The 16874-nt window shown below is 46.4% G+C and overlaps 2 protein-coding genes across 2 annotated transcripts; both read right to left on the bottom strand.

Annotated features, from left to right (window-relative positions):
- Positions 1 to 925: 925 nt before the first annotated feature.
- On the bottom strand, positions 926 to 1918 carry LOC311312130 (C-C chemokine receptor type 4-like; the record flags this gene model as incomplete). Its single annotated transcript, XM_084442001.1, has 1 exon — positions 926 to 1918. Exon 1 carries the CDS (start codon positions 1778 to 1780, stop codon positions 926 to 928), a length of 855 nt encoding a protein of 284 aa, XP_084298127.1. The 5' UTR covers positions 1781 to 1918.
- Positions 1919 to 7514: 5596 nt separating this feature from the next.
- pdia7 (protein disulfide isomerase family A, member 7) lies at positions 7515 to 16102 on the bottom strand. Its single transcript, XM_084442408.1, has 13 exons — positions 15836 to 16102; positions 15203 to 15281; positions 13910 to 14027; positions 13050 to 13157; positions 12416 to 12545; positions 12111 to 12221; positions 11873 to 11998; positions 11225 to 11410; positions 10092 to 10200; positions 9258 to 9386; positions 8214 to 8293; positions 7763 to 7820; positions 7515 to 7647 (listed from the first exon to the last, which is right to left on the bottom strand). The coding sequence occupies exons 1-13, from the start codon at positions 15991 to 15993 to the stop codon at positions 7558 to 7560; spliced, it is 1482 nt and encodes a 493-aa protein (XP_084298534.1). The 5' UTR covers positions 15994 to 16102; the 3' UTR covers positions 7515 to 7557.
- Between the last annotated feature and the right edge of the window lie 772 nt (positions 16103 to 16874).

The following is a 16874-nucleotide window of genomic DNA, read 5'->3' as shown; positions in this document are numbered from 1 at the left end:
CTAGCGGTGACAGACTCTGTAACACCATGGCTCTTCAAAAATGCTAACCCATTTGCTTCTCATTTCAGCTTTACTCGGGAGTGAAAGAAGGAGACCTTATCATCCCATTCCTGCTGGCATCCAGGAAGGATGCATTTTCGTTTAGTTTTATGCATAGGCATTGCTAACTAAGAAAAACTAGCTAATTCTAGACTGTTGGTTAAAACTAGCTAATTCTAGACTCAAGATGGAGCAGGAGAACCGAAGATTCAAATCCGTTCTAGCTTTATATAGTGTTAGGGCGGGGACATGCTAAGAACACCGCTCTACGTCATCCGGTACCGTTTTAAGCCCGCCCAGAAAATCCAGAAATCAAAACTGGTCAAAAACACAAAACTGGTCTAACTTCACAATTCAGTACTACACATGGTTCATCCCATTTTTACATGTTATCAGCAATGCATCACTAACACATAGAATGTGTTTTCAAGCAAATCTCGGATTTTGGTTAACTGGGACTTTAATGGTTTTAACAATTTTTTGTTACATGTTTCTTAAATTTGAAATTTGAATCTACAAGGGACAGGTTCATGGAGATTTAGAGACAGGGTCGTGGTGATACTGGAGAAAGGAAAGGGTCATGGTGATTCAGCCTACAGAGGGGCAGTCATATAGTATATCATTTCCAAAAACATATTTACAAGGCGAGACAATCAACTTGTCGCCATATCTGAACAGGGGAAGAAAGAAAAGAATTGGGGACCTCACACTTTTAATTGAGAGAGGGCAGGGTATTTTTATGGGGTTTCTAACTCCATTTCAAAACCTTCAAGTAAGTTTAAGTAAAATTACAAAAATCAGAAAAAATATTGTAAAAGTCCTGAATCAATTCTGAACAATAATTAGTCTGAAAGAAGTGGACTTGTCACACAGTGGTGGGCCTGTCTTACACGCTGGTGGTCTGAGTGTAGCCTGACCCAGGGGTATTGTCCTGGCGTCGGCGGCTCCTGATGGCCTGACCCAGCTTGCACGGAGCCTGTTCCAGCAGCTTGAGAAGGTGTCTCCTGAACTTCTCCCCAACAAACACATAGATGATGGGGTTAAGACAGCTGTGGAAGTATGCCAGAACCTCAGTCACCTGCAAGGTCAGGGTGACGGCCTTGCTTTGTTCACAGGCTGTGGTTGCGTCTATGGTTGGGTAGACTAGCTTGAAGGCCTGGAAGAACAAGGTCACATTGTAGGGGGTCCAGCAGCAGAAAAACACCACCACCACCACCACAATTAGCCGAACAGCCGTGTGCTTCTTAGAAGACTGTCTGCCTCCAACAAGCAGCTTCCGCACAATCATGGAGTAGCAAAAGATCATTGTGGCCAAAGGAATGAGCAGTCCAAGGACATTCACTTTGAACAGTGCAAATAAATGGGTGCTATCGCTACTGCTATTCATCATATCAGATAGACAATATTTAACTTCGTCACCCCAGACCTGCAAATACAGCACGTCTGGAAATGAGGCTAAGAAGGCAGCAGCCCAGGTCACGGCGGCGGCGACCGCCCCGTAGTTGCGTGTGCGGGCATTCATGGTGCGCAAAGCATGGACGATCGCTAGGTACCGGTCCACACTCATCAGAGTGACAAAGAAGATGCCGCCATATAAACTAATGTAGTATGTCCCAAGGACCATCCTGCACATGGCCTCCCCGAATAACCACTGGTCCCAGGTTTGGTGTGCCAGGAAGGGCAGAGAGCAGACAAGCAGCAGGTCAGCCACGGCCAGGTTGAGGAGACACACGTCAGTCATGCTGCGCAGTCGCAGTTTCTTCAGGATCAGCCAGAGCACCAGGGTGTTACCCAGAAGCCCCAGTAGGAAAATGATGGAGTAGAGAGCAGGCAGGAACCTGGAGCCATGGGGTGTGTAGTCACAGGGTTCGTAGTCAGAGAAGTCACTGTAGTCATTGGTGGTGATATCCTCTGAGCTAGAGAAGAGAAGACACTCTTAAGTTAAACAGAAATAACACAGAACACTAGGGATGCACCGATGCATCGGCCCATGTTGGCCTTGTTGACTGCCATCGGCCCATCGGCAAATAAAATGACATTCACCGATGGTAGTGGCCGATGTTATGTCGCAACAACTACGCCTTTTTTTGTTGCAAAACGTGTCCTACCCAGCTGCAGATTCTGGAAAGATCCGTGACGTAACGCAAACGCACGTGTAGTTTGCTTTCAAATTAAAGTGAAATAAAAATGGCGGCCGTGTGGGGATATTTCACCATCTCAGACAAAGATATGCGCTATGCAACTTGTAAAACTTGTTCAAGTGACATTTCAAGAGGAGGTACTACAGCCAAGGACTTTAACACATCAAATCTAACTGGCCATTTGAAAAGCAGGCATAATTTCTTTGTTTCCTTGGGAAAAAGGGGGAATAAAACATATAATAAAATAAACATCGGCATCGACCATCAGCCGGATTGTTATTTTAAACATCAGCATCGGCCCAGAATTTTGCAATCAGTGCATCCCTACAGAACACCTGTTGCATTGTAGCACGTACATGACTTTAGTGGAGAACGTGAGAAAATTGGGTGAGATTGAGTTCAGAGGAATCTGCCATTGCATATTTGGTTATGAATTAAAGACTACTAGCTTAAAACACATTCCCAACTAATGACAGACAACTACAGCCAATGCTCTATTTCAAGTTTGATGTCAAACTGGTTTGGAGTTTTACTAATGAGCCTACATCAATCATGATGGTATTTTTCTATAGACTGTGTACTGTAGTATGGGAAATGAAGACTCGACAAAGAGGAGAGATATTTGGTACTGAGTTGACACTGTAAATGGCCTGGTTTGACTCTATTAATGAGAAAGCACTTTACCACAGAGGAAACCGTGGCCGAGGGGCTCTGTGGTTGTGGAGATGAAACCAAAGAGGACAGTTGTTCCACAAAACAATATTCTGACCCACTTCTCTTGAGTCAACAGATGGGAAACTGACTGATTCCCTGCTGCGCAGCACCTAGAAAAAAAAGTTAAACTTTTCTGCCTAATGATAATCATTTAAAGTTCAAAGTTTTGTTTATTCGTCAAATACTTCATCATGGACAATGAGCAGTGAAATGTTTTTTTCTCTGCTAGCTCTTCAGTGTGCTCAAAAAGCAAAAGTAATAAAGTAGGCCTACAAAAATGCAAAATATATCAAATCAAATGCGGAATACTAAATGTATTAATGTATATGAATGGTGTGGAATGAGTGGAAAGATTAAACTGTGCAGTTGAGTTAAATAGAGCAGTGGCTTTCAACCTTTTTTGAGCTCTGGACCCCTGGCGTATTTTGTAAAATCCTGAAGGATCCCCACACCTAGCCTGGGTCTAGACTTGCAAATAGCCTAGCAAAGCTGCCTGATTCTTGAAAGTTTCAACGGATGGTAATGAGCTGCCATTCTGTCTGATATCAGGCTACCCCACACCACCTCCCCACAACAATATATAGGCTATTATTTAGTAGCATGGCCGGTGCTATGGGCCATGCTACTAAATTGTACACATTTTATGGCTTCTATGACATTTAATTTGCTGTTTTGCTGAACTGAGGTGGTTGACAGGTCATGACCGAAAGAACGAGATCATGGATACAAGCGGCCGAAATGAGTTCTCTCCTTGTTCTGACAAGGTTTCCATGATCAAATGAGTTCTCTCCTTGTTCTGACAAGGTTTCCATGATCAAATGAGTTCTCTCCTTGTTCTGACAAGGTTTCCATGATCAAATGAGTTCTCTCCTTGTTCTGACAAGGTTTCCATGATCAAATGAGTTCTCTCCTTGTTCTGACAAGGTTTCCATGATCAAATGAGTTCTCTCCTTGTTCTGACAAGGTTTCCATGATCAAATGAGTTCTCTCCTTGTTCTGACAAGGTTTCCATGATCAAATGAGTTCTCTCCTTGTTCTGACAAGGTTTCCATGATCAAATGAGTTCTCTCCTTGTTCTGACAAGGTTTCCATGATCAAATGAGTTCTCTCCTTGTTCTGACAAGGTTTCCATGATCAAATGAGTTCTCTCCTTGTTCTGACAAGGTTTCCATGATCAAATGAGTTCTCTCCTTGTTCTGACAAGGTTTCCATGATCAAATGAGTTCTCTCCTTGTTCTGACAAGGTTTCCATGATCAAATGAGTTCTCTCTTGTTCTGACAAGGTTTCCATGATCAAATGAGTTCTCTCCTTGTTCTGACAAGGTTTCCATGATCAAATGAGTTCTCTCCTTGTTCTGACAAGGTTTCCATGATCAAATGAGTTCTCTCCTTGTTCTGACAAGGTTTCCATGATCAAATGAGTTCTCTCCTTGTTCTGACAAGGTTTCCATGATCAAATGAGTTCTCTCCTTGTTCTGACAAGGTTTCCATGATCAAATGAGTTCTCTCCTTGTTCTGACAAGGTTTCCATGATCAAATGAGTTCTCTCCTTGTTCTGACAAGGTTTCCATGATCAAATGAGTTCTCTCCTTGTTCTGACAAGGTTTCCATGATCAAATGAGTTCTCTCCTTGTTCTGACAAGGTTTCCATGATCAAATGAGTTCTCTCCTTGTTCTGACAAGGTTTCCATGATCAAATGAGTTCTCTCCTTGTTCTGACAAGGTTTCCATGATCAAATGAGTTCTCTCTTGTTCTGACAAGGTTTCCATGATCAAATGAGTTCTCTCCTTGTTCTGACAAGGTTTCCATGATCAAATGAGTTCTCTCCTTGTTCTGACAAGGTTTCCATGATCAAATGAGTTCTCTCCTTGTTCTGACAAGGTTTCCATGATCAAATGCTCAATCCGCTGTTATTTCCCCCCTTTTTGTAATACAGCTCAGCCGTTTATTCAACTCACAACTAAGAGCTGTGCAACTGGAAGGGCTGCAATCCTTAAATCAACTGGCGGAAAAGTCTGCCAGAACAATACCCTACCCAACAGCTCCCTAAACTTAAGTTGTTTTTTTTATTATCAAAAAGGACAAACAAGGAAACTATTGAGTACACCAGTACACCCCGAATCAGTCATTGTGTACAATATTTACTCCAACTTGGCACTAAGTTTAGTTCATATGATCAACTTAAATTTTAAGTCAAAATCATTATAGAAATACAATCTCTGGCTTGTGTAATTTCTTTAAAAACTTGCCAAACTTAGACGCCTCCACGCCACGTGCAGCTCACGCGCATACTCACTCCTCCACTTAAGTCAACTAAAGTTTAACTAAAGTTGAACGCAGCGCAGTGTTCTTAATTAATTTCTATTTTAAATACTCATTCATAAGGTAAAGTGCTACTACTCTGACGCACTGTAGGTGAAAGTATGGATCAATTATGTTTCAATTCAGAATGTCAATTGAAATACCACGTTGATCATTAAAATTGATCAATATCTATTTTGCAGTTTGAGGATATTACATTCATTATTACATTCATATTTTGTTCTGAATTAAGCAACATTTAACTTTTCTCCATGTACATGATGTACATAGAGTAGGCCTATACTGTATGCATTACCTTGCAGGGCTGGGATCAGGATAGCTGCTGGTATTCATCTTTGACTTTGACGTTATGAAATATCAGCAAAATCAGTCAGGTAAGCTTGGACAAAGTTTGCTGAAGCTTCGGGTTTTCTGCCTGTTTGTGGTGGGAAAAGATGTGCAGCTTCACCGGTTTGAAACAGACCTCAGTGAGATCTGGTGATATGTAGTAACTGACACGTTGTGACACTCCCAAACGGTGGGTTAGTGTTAGGGTTAACCCTAACCCTGACCCTGACCCTAACCCTAACCCTGACCCTGACCCTGACCCTGACCAAACACTGACGGACAAGTGTTTTTGTTTTTTGACCAAAATATGGGGACATTTCTGTAGTCGCTGGATATTGGTACCAAATTGCACACCCTTCCTTCTACATAAAAATGTGACCTATATCACCTTTAAATATGAGACCATTATGTTATTTTGTGAGGGAGGGTCAATCTTTTTTTTTCCCCCCCATCACTTGGGGAGGGTCAAGGAAAAATATATTTCTGTCAGAGGAGGGTCACAGCTGTTTGTTTCAGAGCACCCCCTCATTCTAAATAACCAACAGCCCCCTATGGATGAACTATACAGCCCCCTATGGATGAACTATACAGCCCCCTATGGATGAACTATACAGCCCCCTATGGATGAACTATACAGCCCCCTATGGATGAACTATACAGTCCCATATAGACTAACTATACAGCCCCCTATGGATGAACTATACAGCCCTCTATGGATGAACTATACAGTCCCATATAGACCACCTATACAGCCCTCTATGGATTAACTATATAGTCCCCTATGGATGAACTATAGTCCCCTATGGATTAACTATACAGTCCCCTATGGATTAACTATACAGTCCCCTATGGATTAACTATACAGCCCTCTATGGATGAACTATACAGTCCCCTATGGATCAACTATACAGCCCTCTATGGATGAACTATACAGCCCTCTATGGATAAACTATACAGTCCCCTATGGATTAACTATACAGCCCCCTATGGATTAACTATGGGATGCGTGTCTCAGAAGAAGGATCCAGTGTTCGAGAGAAATGTACTTCGGTCAAAAGGTCCTTGTTTATAAAACCATGGTGCGATCATGTAGAATCCCCATTTAGAGCTGGAAATGAAGCTTGTTTAATAAAAATATCAGACAGGGCTGAAAATAACTCCTTTCCCACTTGTTTATTTATGAATGAACATCCATACGCTGGAGACGGCCTGAACAATGCTTGCATGTAAAACACCATATTCACTAGTTATGGAAATAAAAAAAAAAAGCAAATGAAACAGACATTACAGTCAATGTGTATTCAATAAACGTGTTCCATGTAAAACATTCACCTCAAAATAGCCTACAGGGAGAATGTCACACCAGCTTAAGTCAAAGTATATAAACAAATAAAATGTACTAATACAGATGTTTGACAACATGTGAAACATAACCATGGAAAGTGTGCTTCAGTGGTTTTCACCCCATTCTCTCATCTACCGTTTTGTGAGATGTATCTATTATAATTAACCTAATTACTAAGTAGACATTTAAGTACTTGAAACAACTTTGCTGTAGTTTTGCATATTTGTTCTATTTGTAACCAGGTTCTGGTACAAGAGCCCTAGAATGTCTTCCTTGGGACTTACACCTTCTAGTGCTAAGCAAAGGCTACCTAATACCGTCTTATGTTTCTGCAGTTCCAAGATAAAACGTTGATTGTATAACTAAGAAATCCTGACGTGCACGATCTATTACATTATTGCTGGTGAGGCACAGAAAACCAAAGGCCATCTTCTGTTCTGTAACATCTGTTGTTCTATCAATGGGTGGCATGTTGTCTAGCAGTAGTTCATGTCTGTTGCCTCTTTTCCAGTAGCCTGGAAGCCAGTCTTTCTCGCGAAAGAAGAAAAAAAAAGTTGTTGTCGCTCACATGATCAGGATGGCGATGCAAGGCTATCTCCCAGCACCCCCCCCCCCACCCACCCCACACCCTTCCTCGTTGCTCGGGTCAGCGGATCTGGCCCTTGCCCTCACAAGTCTTCCTTGGCTGTCCCCAGGACTAGAGGATGTGTGGCCGCTTTCTCCAGGAAGTTGAGGAAATCGTTCACCTCGCGACCCCCCTAAACACAGACACCACTGATGCTTAAGGCAGCGAACAAGCGATTAAGAACAACATGAGTGTGTAGCCAAGTGAGCTGGCGTTGCTTATTAGTGGTATTGTAGTTGCAGTCTCACCTCATATCTCTTTGGTTGGTCCTTCTGTCCCGCTGGTACAAAATAAATGGTTGGGAATCTGAAAATACAGGCAAGGATGTAATCAGAACAATGTAAGAGAAAATGGCACCGGAGAGTGACAGGACCGAACCATGGGAGGGAAGGACAAGGGAAATGGACAGAGGCCTCCCATCTTTCACCACAGGCTCAAAACTCATCTCTTCAAGAAGTACTACAACAATCCTCCCTCCTAAGCACTTATTGTATTGCACTGTACTTTAGATTGCTATTCTTGCACTTTGCCTTCAGCACTAGATTATGCTCTTAGGCAATTGTTTTAGAAATAAGATGTACTTGTGAGTTCTGGCAAGTAGTAGTACATTGGCTTTTCCTACGTTAAATGCAATTATTGTTAGTCGCTTTGGATAAAAGCGTCTGCTAAATGACTAATGTAAAAAAATGTAAGGCTTACCCCTGAACATCATAGGTGGGTGGAACATCATTAGCAGTGGCGTCCATCTTGGCTATGATAATATTTGTGTCGGCAGAGAGCTAAAATGAAGGGAAAACAAACATGGGTTAAGTGGAATGCACGGTGCCCTGTCGCCTCACAGCTACAAGGTCCTGGGTTCGATTCCCGCGTGGGACGATGTCGGCACTGGGGATGCTCTCCCCAGGATTGTCAGGTACTCAGGTGGGGTATCTCCCAGGCCTTTCTGCGTGGAGATTGCATGTTCTCCCTGTGTTTACAAGTTTCCTCCCAGGGAACCCAAATATAAAAGAACATGCAGAAGAACAGATGCTCTTCAGTCCGGTCCCTGACCAGGACCTGGACTGAGCACTTGGACTTGGTCCCCGGGCGCCACTGATGAGGCCGCCCACTGCTCCTGGCTGCCTCTGGAGGAGGACGACTTGGATGGGACAAAGACAAGAGAACAAATTCCACCTGCAACGGCTGAAGATGCGTGTGTGTGTGTGTGTGTGTTGTGTGTGTGTGTTGTGTGTGTGTACTGTGTACTGTGTTGCCACTCACTCACGTGTTTGTCACTGTGTGGCTAATAAAAGACCGTTGAGGTCGTGTAATTACTATTAAAAGTTTGTTAGTGATAAAATACTGACTCCCAGGCCAAGTCATCTATACACTGGAGTACTACAGAACAGACAACATGACCATACTGGACTGTTCAGTGGGGCGGCTGTAGCTCAGTTGGTAGAGCGGGTCGTTCAGTGATCGAAGGGTCGGCGGTTCGAATCCCAGCTCCGACTGTCCACATGTCGAAGTGTCCTTGAGCAAGACACCTAACCCCAAATTGCTCCCAATGAGCAGGTTAGCGCCTTGCATGGCAGCTACCGCCATTGGTGTGTGAATGTGTGTGAATGTGTGAATGAGAGGCCACTGTAAAGCGCTTTGAGCGCCGCTAAGGTGGAAAAGCGCTATAAGTGCAGTCCATTGAGCATTCAGTGCTTCCTTAATCCTGTTTTCGGGAGAGGAAAGTGAAGCAGAGGTGGTGCTCACCTTCTCCCCCAGCTCAACGTATTTGGGCTCCAGGGTCTTGCAGTGTCCACACCAGGGGGCGTAGAACTCCACCAGCACGTCCTTCTCGGGGTCATTCACCAGCTCCTCAAAGTTGTCAGCCACCACCACCTGACCATGGAAAGAGCACACATTTACGTTCTAAAGGTCATTTAAACGTTTTTTTTTTATGTAGTCAAGGTACTAGATCTGGCAAGTCTGTGGACAAACTAATAAAAAGACATAATTAATGACATTGGCCCCATTAACGGATCGCAGAAAGCAGCACAGATCTGATGGCATGACAGCGTTCAGCGTCTGATTCATCAAACTTTCGTATTCATCAAACTAAGCCATATTCTCAAACTTGCTTCATGAGCTCAGACTTGGCGTGAGGTTTGTTCGCGGCCTCCACTCACGTCCAGATTGATAAACGCTGAAGTTGGTGTGGAAATCACTGTAGGCAGTTTTCTGAGTGCATTGTGCCAACGTCTTCACAATAGTGGTGTAGTCTGTCAAAGTGACCTGTAGCCACCACAGTTAAGAATAAGCAAATCTCAGTCTATGGCCCACAGCCAAGGGAAGGGATGTCTGGGGCCCCCTGCTGGGGCTGCTGCCTCCGCCACCCGACCCCGGATAAGCGGATGAAGATGGACGGACGGACGGACGGACGGACGGACGGACGGGCGGGCGGATGGATGGATGACCCACGGCTAGGGAGAGGAGTACTTTCCCTTTCAACCAAAAGCATTATTCAATCTGCCCGTGCGTTTCTTTGTCACGACAGCGTACCTAGAGCACGCAAACCATGGATACTCCAGGTTCCAACCCACAAACCTTCACTGGGCCGTTGTTGTTTTCGGGGACGGCTTCGGACTTGACATGTCTCTTCAGGTTGCCAGCAAAGTAGTTCTCCAGGAACCTTTCCAGGGACTTCCCATCCCTCCTGCAGCAGACACACACAGGGACACATCAGACCACCAGGGACACACACACACAGGGACACATCAGACCAGCAGGGACACACACACACAGGGACACATCAGACCACCAGGGACACACACACACACACACACACACACACACACACACACACACACACACACACACACACACACACACACACACACGGACACATCAGACCACCAGGGACACACACACACACACACACACACAGGGACACATCAGACCACCAGGGACACACACACACACACACACACACAGGGACACATCAGACCACCAGGGACACACACACACACACACACACACACACACACACAGGGACACATCAGACCACCAGGGACACACACACACACACACACACACACACACACACACACAGGGACACATCAGACCAGCAGGGACACACACACACACACACACACACACACACACACACAGGGACACATCAGACCACCAGGGACACACACACACACACACACACACACACACACACACACACAGGGACAGATCAGACCACCAGGGGGACACACACACACACACACACACACAGGGACACATCAGACCAGCAGGGACACACACACACACACACACACACACAGGGACAGATCAGACCACCAGACACACACACACACACACACACACACACACACACACACACACACACACACACAGGGACACATCAGACCAGCAGGGACACACACACACACACACACACACACACAGGGACACACACACACACAGGGACACATCAGACCACCAGGGACGCCAGGGACACACACACACACACACACACACACACACACACACACACACACACACACACAGGGACACATCAGACCAGCAGGGACACACACACACACACACACACACACACACACACACACAGGGACACACAGGGACACACACACACAGGGACACATCAGACCACCAGGGACACATCAGACCACCAGGGACTTTCATTTAATGTAATTTATTGCATCTGCAGTGGGGACGTTCGGTCTACTCACGTGAACTCTTCCTGCATGGAGTACTTGTGTCCGTCTTTGGTCCTGATGGTGATGATGGGCAGCTCTCCTCCATCTGACGAGCCCACGCCAAACTCCTCCTCCAGCTCGTCCTGGAAGTCTGCCCGGTTGGCCACTGCGTAGCTCAGCCCCTCCGACTGGAGGAGCTGACTGGCCACTTTCATCACCCTAAGGGGGGGGGGGGCGCGGGATCAGGGGGGGGGGGGGTTGTGAGAGATGATTTCAGAGTTTACACTCCAAAGTGCTTTTCCACTACATAACATTACTAATAAGTAGGGCTGGGTATCGAGTCGAATTTCAAGAATCGATTCGATTCCGATTCACAAGGTTCGGAATCGATTATCACGATTCTATTCAATATCGATTCGGTTAGTGTTACTAAATCCTGTTTTTTTAGCTGTAACCTTAATTACATGACTGCCAAGTTATGCAACACATCAATACTAGTCCCAAAAATTAATGAATGAATGATTGAATGAATTAATGAACTATTCATTCCTTCATTTATTCATTAAATAAAAGATTGATTTTGGGATTCATGAATCGATTCCGAGTCATTCAGAATCGATTAATCGATTTTTTAAACCCATCCCTACTAATGAGACTACTGACACCAGCGCAAGCTCTGACCTGTTCCTCCAGTAGTTGGTCCCTTTGACGTTGCGGAGGTAGTCCACGTCGTAGTAGGCCGTCAACAAGTCCCGCCCCCTCAAGCTATCCCTGTTCTCAGCGGTCAGATGAGGGCACAGCCCGAACCTGATTTGGACCAGCGACGTCAGGAAGAAACCACAACACAAGTCATGTGGACGAAGCAAAGGAATACGCTGTCGAGTGCGATCTCCCTCTTATTCACGGACGCAACACTCACACGTTGTCTTTGATGAACGGTCGGAGGAGAGTGGCGGACACTTCGTCGGACTTCACCACGCCGTCCTCAAACTTGCTGTTCAATCTCGGGGGTCGGAAGAGCAGCACACACCTGGTCGACGCCAAGCGTACAAACGCCGACATCACACGAAACGTCTAGTGAGCCACATCACTCATAAGAATAACCTGTAGCTGCCACTTCTCCAGCCTTCATGGTAAATAGCAGTTGGTTTCTGATTGACTACCCTGGTGAAAACAGCGGTTAAACGCTCTCTGTTGAGGTGAGCGGAGGGTGTGTGTACGTACTCCGCCTCCACGCCGTGGCTGAGGCCCAGGCCCAGGTCCATGGTGTGGCCGAACCGGTAGCTGTCTCTCATGGCGCCGGAGGCCTTCAGGAACTCAGCCAGCTGAGGGCTGTCACTGCTGGAGAAGAAGCCTGGCCGCGCAGCAGGGAGGGAGAGAGAGAGGGAGGTGGGGAGAGGGAGGGAGAGGTGGGGGGAGAGAGGGAGGGAGGGAGGGAGAGAGGGAGGAGAGGGAGGTGGGGAGAGGGAGGGAGGGAGGGAGGGAGGGAGGGAGAGAGGGAGGAGAGGGAGGTGGGGAGAGGGAGGGAGGGAGGGAGGGAGAGAGGGAGGAGAGGGAGGGAGGGAGAGAGGGAGGAGAGGGAGGTGGGGAGAGGGAGGGAGAGGTGGGAAGAGGGAGGGAGAGGTGGGGGGATAGGGAGGTGGGGAGAGGGATGGAGAGAGTGAGGGAGATAGAGGTGGGGAGAGGGAGGGAGAGAGGGATGGAGAGAGGGAGGGAGAGGTGCGTTATGAAGGCGTGGCAAGGAAGGGTGGGATGAGAGAACGACAGGAAGTAGAAGCACTGGGAGATGGGAGGACAGGAAGGTGTGTGCTGTGCACGCTCGGGTCACCATGAGTAAAAAATAGGGATTTGAACTTACCCACTACACTGGCCTCAAAATGGTTGAGGAAGGCACTCAGGGCGTCCTCAGTGAGCAGAGGGACAGAGCTGGGACCCGCCTGTTTCTTCATGAAGCTCACAATACCATCTATTGGACAATCAGGGATAAGATGAAATTACACCATATTACACACACACTAATATATGTGTATATATAGGCTACCCAAGAAAAATACAATATGGTTAAAGCTATTTATTTATCTGGGCAGTGAGTGTGTTTATTTGCTTGTAAAAAATAATTAAACATTAGAATAAACCCAAATAAACATTGATAGAATAACATAATAAAAAAAAAACTAGTTCTTTTTTTGGTTGTATTTGTATTTGCGCCATCTTGTCCTGCCCCGTCTAACGTCGTCTCTATCGTGTATGCACCGTCGACCTAAACTAATTCCTAGTCTGTGTAAACTACCATGGCAATATGCACGTATGCGTGCATGCTACGTGTGTATGTGCGCACAGCGTGTGCGGTGTGTATCCGTGTATGCGGTGTGTGTATGTACACGCAGCGTGTGCTGTGTGTATGCGTGCATGCGGTGTGTGTGTGTGTGCGCAGCGTGTGCGGTGTGTATCCATGCATGCGGTGTGTGTGTGTATGTGCATGCAGCGTGTGTATGCGTGCATGCGGTGTGTGTGTGTATGTGCATGCAGCGTGTGCGGTGTGTGTATGCGGTGTGTGTGTGCGGTGTGCGCAGCGTGTGTGGTGTGTATCCGTGCATGCGGTGTGTGTATGTGCATGCAGCGTGTGCGGTGTTTGTATGCATGCATGCGGTGTGTGTGTGTGTGCGGTGTGTGTGTGTATGTGCACGCAGCGTGTGTGCGGTGTGTGTGTGTAAGCACCTGCACTGCGAGGCCCATCATAAGCAGCAGAGTCGTCCCCGTTGCGGAAGATCTTCAGCGTGGGATACCCGTTCACCCCGAAGCGCCGGCACGTCTCAGCGCTCACCGTGCAGTCTACCTGGGAACGGTCCAGCATTCAATACGCTCATTTCATACGTACATTTCACACCTGAAATCACAATTTCACAAGGTGGGAGGGTCTACACCTAAAATGTGGCAAGCACTCAAGACATTAAAATGTGTTTAAGTTATATAAAACTATCACACACCTATACGGAGAAAGTTGTTTGTCTTTATACACATGGGAGACATACGATAGTAACATTAACCTCAGAGCTACTGTGGGAACAGCTCCAATTTCCGCTAAAAATGATAGGGAATCTTCCAGCTATAGTGTAGAGGCAAGTCTTAAACTGTAACACGATGCCTGCCTTTTATCACTGGAGACAGATTAAGTTAACCAATACAAAAGATCATTACTCAAAACGTATATCACCGTAACCATATCTCATGGCTTCAAGGATATACAATGCATTCTCTTCAGTAGCCTAATGTTGGCCTGTGTTTGTGTGCCGACATGAACACACAACCCCGGTGGTGTAGGTATACAGAGCATACCCACTTCTTTATCCACTGACACACAGCATACCCACTTCTTTATCCACCGACACAGCATACCCACTTCTTTATCCACTGACACACAGCATACCCACTTCTTTATCCACTGACACACAGCATACCCACTTCTTTATCCACCGACACAGCATACCCACTTCTTTATCCACTGACACACAGCATACCCACTTCTTTATCCACCGACACACAGCATACCCACTTCTTTATCCACCGACACACAGCATACCCACTTCTTTATCCACTGACACACAGCATACCCACTTCTTTATCCACTGACACACAGCATACCCACTTCTTTATCCACTGACACACAGCATACCCACTTCTTTATCCACTGACACACAGCATACCCACTTCTTTATCCACTTCTTTATCCACTGACACACAGCATACCCACTTCTTTAGTCAGATTACACACACTTTCACTTTCTTTAGTCACTACTGCACCCCTATATAGCATATATATACCCCTATATAGCCTATATATACCCCTATATAGCCTATATATACCCCTATATAGCCTATATATACCCCTATATAGCCTATATATACCCCTATATAGCCTATATATACCCCTATATAGCCTACTTTAGCACCCCTATATAGCCTACTTTAGCACCCCTATATAGCCTACTTTAGCACCCCTATATAGCCTACTTTAGCCAAAGCGACGGTTCCTTTCAGCTTGGTGGCCGCGGTCTCATACTCCGGGGCGAGTCTCTGGCAGTGGCCGCACCTGGGGGAGGGAGGAGAGGAAGAAGGGAGGAGAGGAAGAAGGGAGAGGGAGGAGAGGAAGAAGGGAGAGGGAGGAGAGGAAGAAGGGAGAGGGAGGAGAGGAAGAAGGGAGAGGGAGGAGAGGAAGAAGGGAAATGGTCAGCAAGCTAACGAGAACCAGGAGGCCATTGCCGCTCTCAGAGAAGTGAGAAGCGACCGTGGCTAACGCTAGCACACTAGCACACTAGCACACTAGCACACTAGCACACTAGCACACTAGCACACTAGCACACGGCCATGTAGGCTCGGCACTTGCTGAGGTGTGAAGAGTGACAGTTGGGATGACTGGTGTCAGTAATGAGTTCAGCCTTCTCGGCTTTCTCAAGCGCGGAAGCTAATAGCTAACTGGAACCCCCCCCCCCCCGTCCATCGATGTATTTGAGTCATAAATAATGAGCTAACCATGCTAACTAGCCGAGCCCGGATACTTAGAAACCCATTGTGTTGCTTTTTAGTAATATAACAAAACCGTTGGAACCGTTGGTGAAAGGTGTAAATCTCGCGGTGCTTCGTTACCAGGGGGCGAAGAACTCCACGAGCATGGTCTCGTGCTCCGCGACCGCGTATTCGAAGTCAGAGTCCCCGAGCTCGAGCACATCGCTCGCGACGCTGCGTCCCGCCAACAGGACGACCACGAGCAGGCGGAACGGACACGAAAAACCCAACTGTAACATGTTTAGGCGTTGAATACCGGGAGCTAGATTCGGTATTGTATTCCCTGGTCGCGGTAGCTAACGTTACCGTCCGGCTGAGGATGGAAATCCGGGTTCCTGATTCCTGGGTGCGGAGTGACGTGTATCTACTGCGCCTTCCCACTAGGTAGGACCGTTCTTTTTACTACATCCATGGGTAGCTGCACTGGTGGCCGGTGTCCTGACAAATAGTGCCCCCCCGCTCAGAATGACCTTCCGACACGATGTGCGCATGTGCCGTGCGTTTCAGACGCGAAAAAAATAATTCCAGAGGACACGCCCATTTTTATATTTTAAACTACCCGGATTGTCATGGAGGGGAGAGCGGAATGAATTCTACAGATAAATTAAAGGCGCTATACCATCATAAAAAAACAAACATCGAGAGCTTTTAGAAAGCTGAAGAATAAAAGTATTGCTTTCCCACCCCCAAACAATATTAATAATTTATGATTTAAAAGATTTTGATGGGTTTGAAATTAAGGCTGAACTCGCCCCAGGTTTTCAAGCCTATGTATCAATAGGGCTTGGGAAATGTAGTCCCAGACACGACCATCTTGTTTCTACACCAGGTGTATCTCTTTGTCTGATTGGTTCTACTGCATAGAATCCCATGCAATCAGACGAATAGATACACCTGTGTAGAAACAAGATGGCCGGTCTGAGACTACATTTTCCAAAGCCCTATAGCCGTCTCCTTGGTCTTGTGTGTGCCACTGCCAGTCTGTGGAGGCTGTTGGTGGGGTGGTCTCCCCTGTCGCCACAACATGCAAACCTTGTGATTGCCATCTATGGCTTCTCACTTGGTAGGTAGCTCAACAAGATCATGAATTGCTAGTATAGCGTTTGTCGGGTTATCACTC

The sequence above is a fragment of the Borostomias antarcticus genome (genome assembly GCF_949987555.1).
Source record: "Borostomias antarcticus genome assembly, chromosome: 8".
Lineage (NCBI taxonomy): Eukaryota > Metazoa > Chordata > Actinopteri > Stomiiformes > Stomiidae > Borostomias > Borostomias antarcticus.
This window is presented reverse-complemented; position numbering and strand designations above follow the sequence as displayed.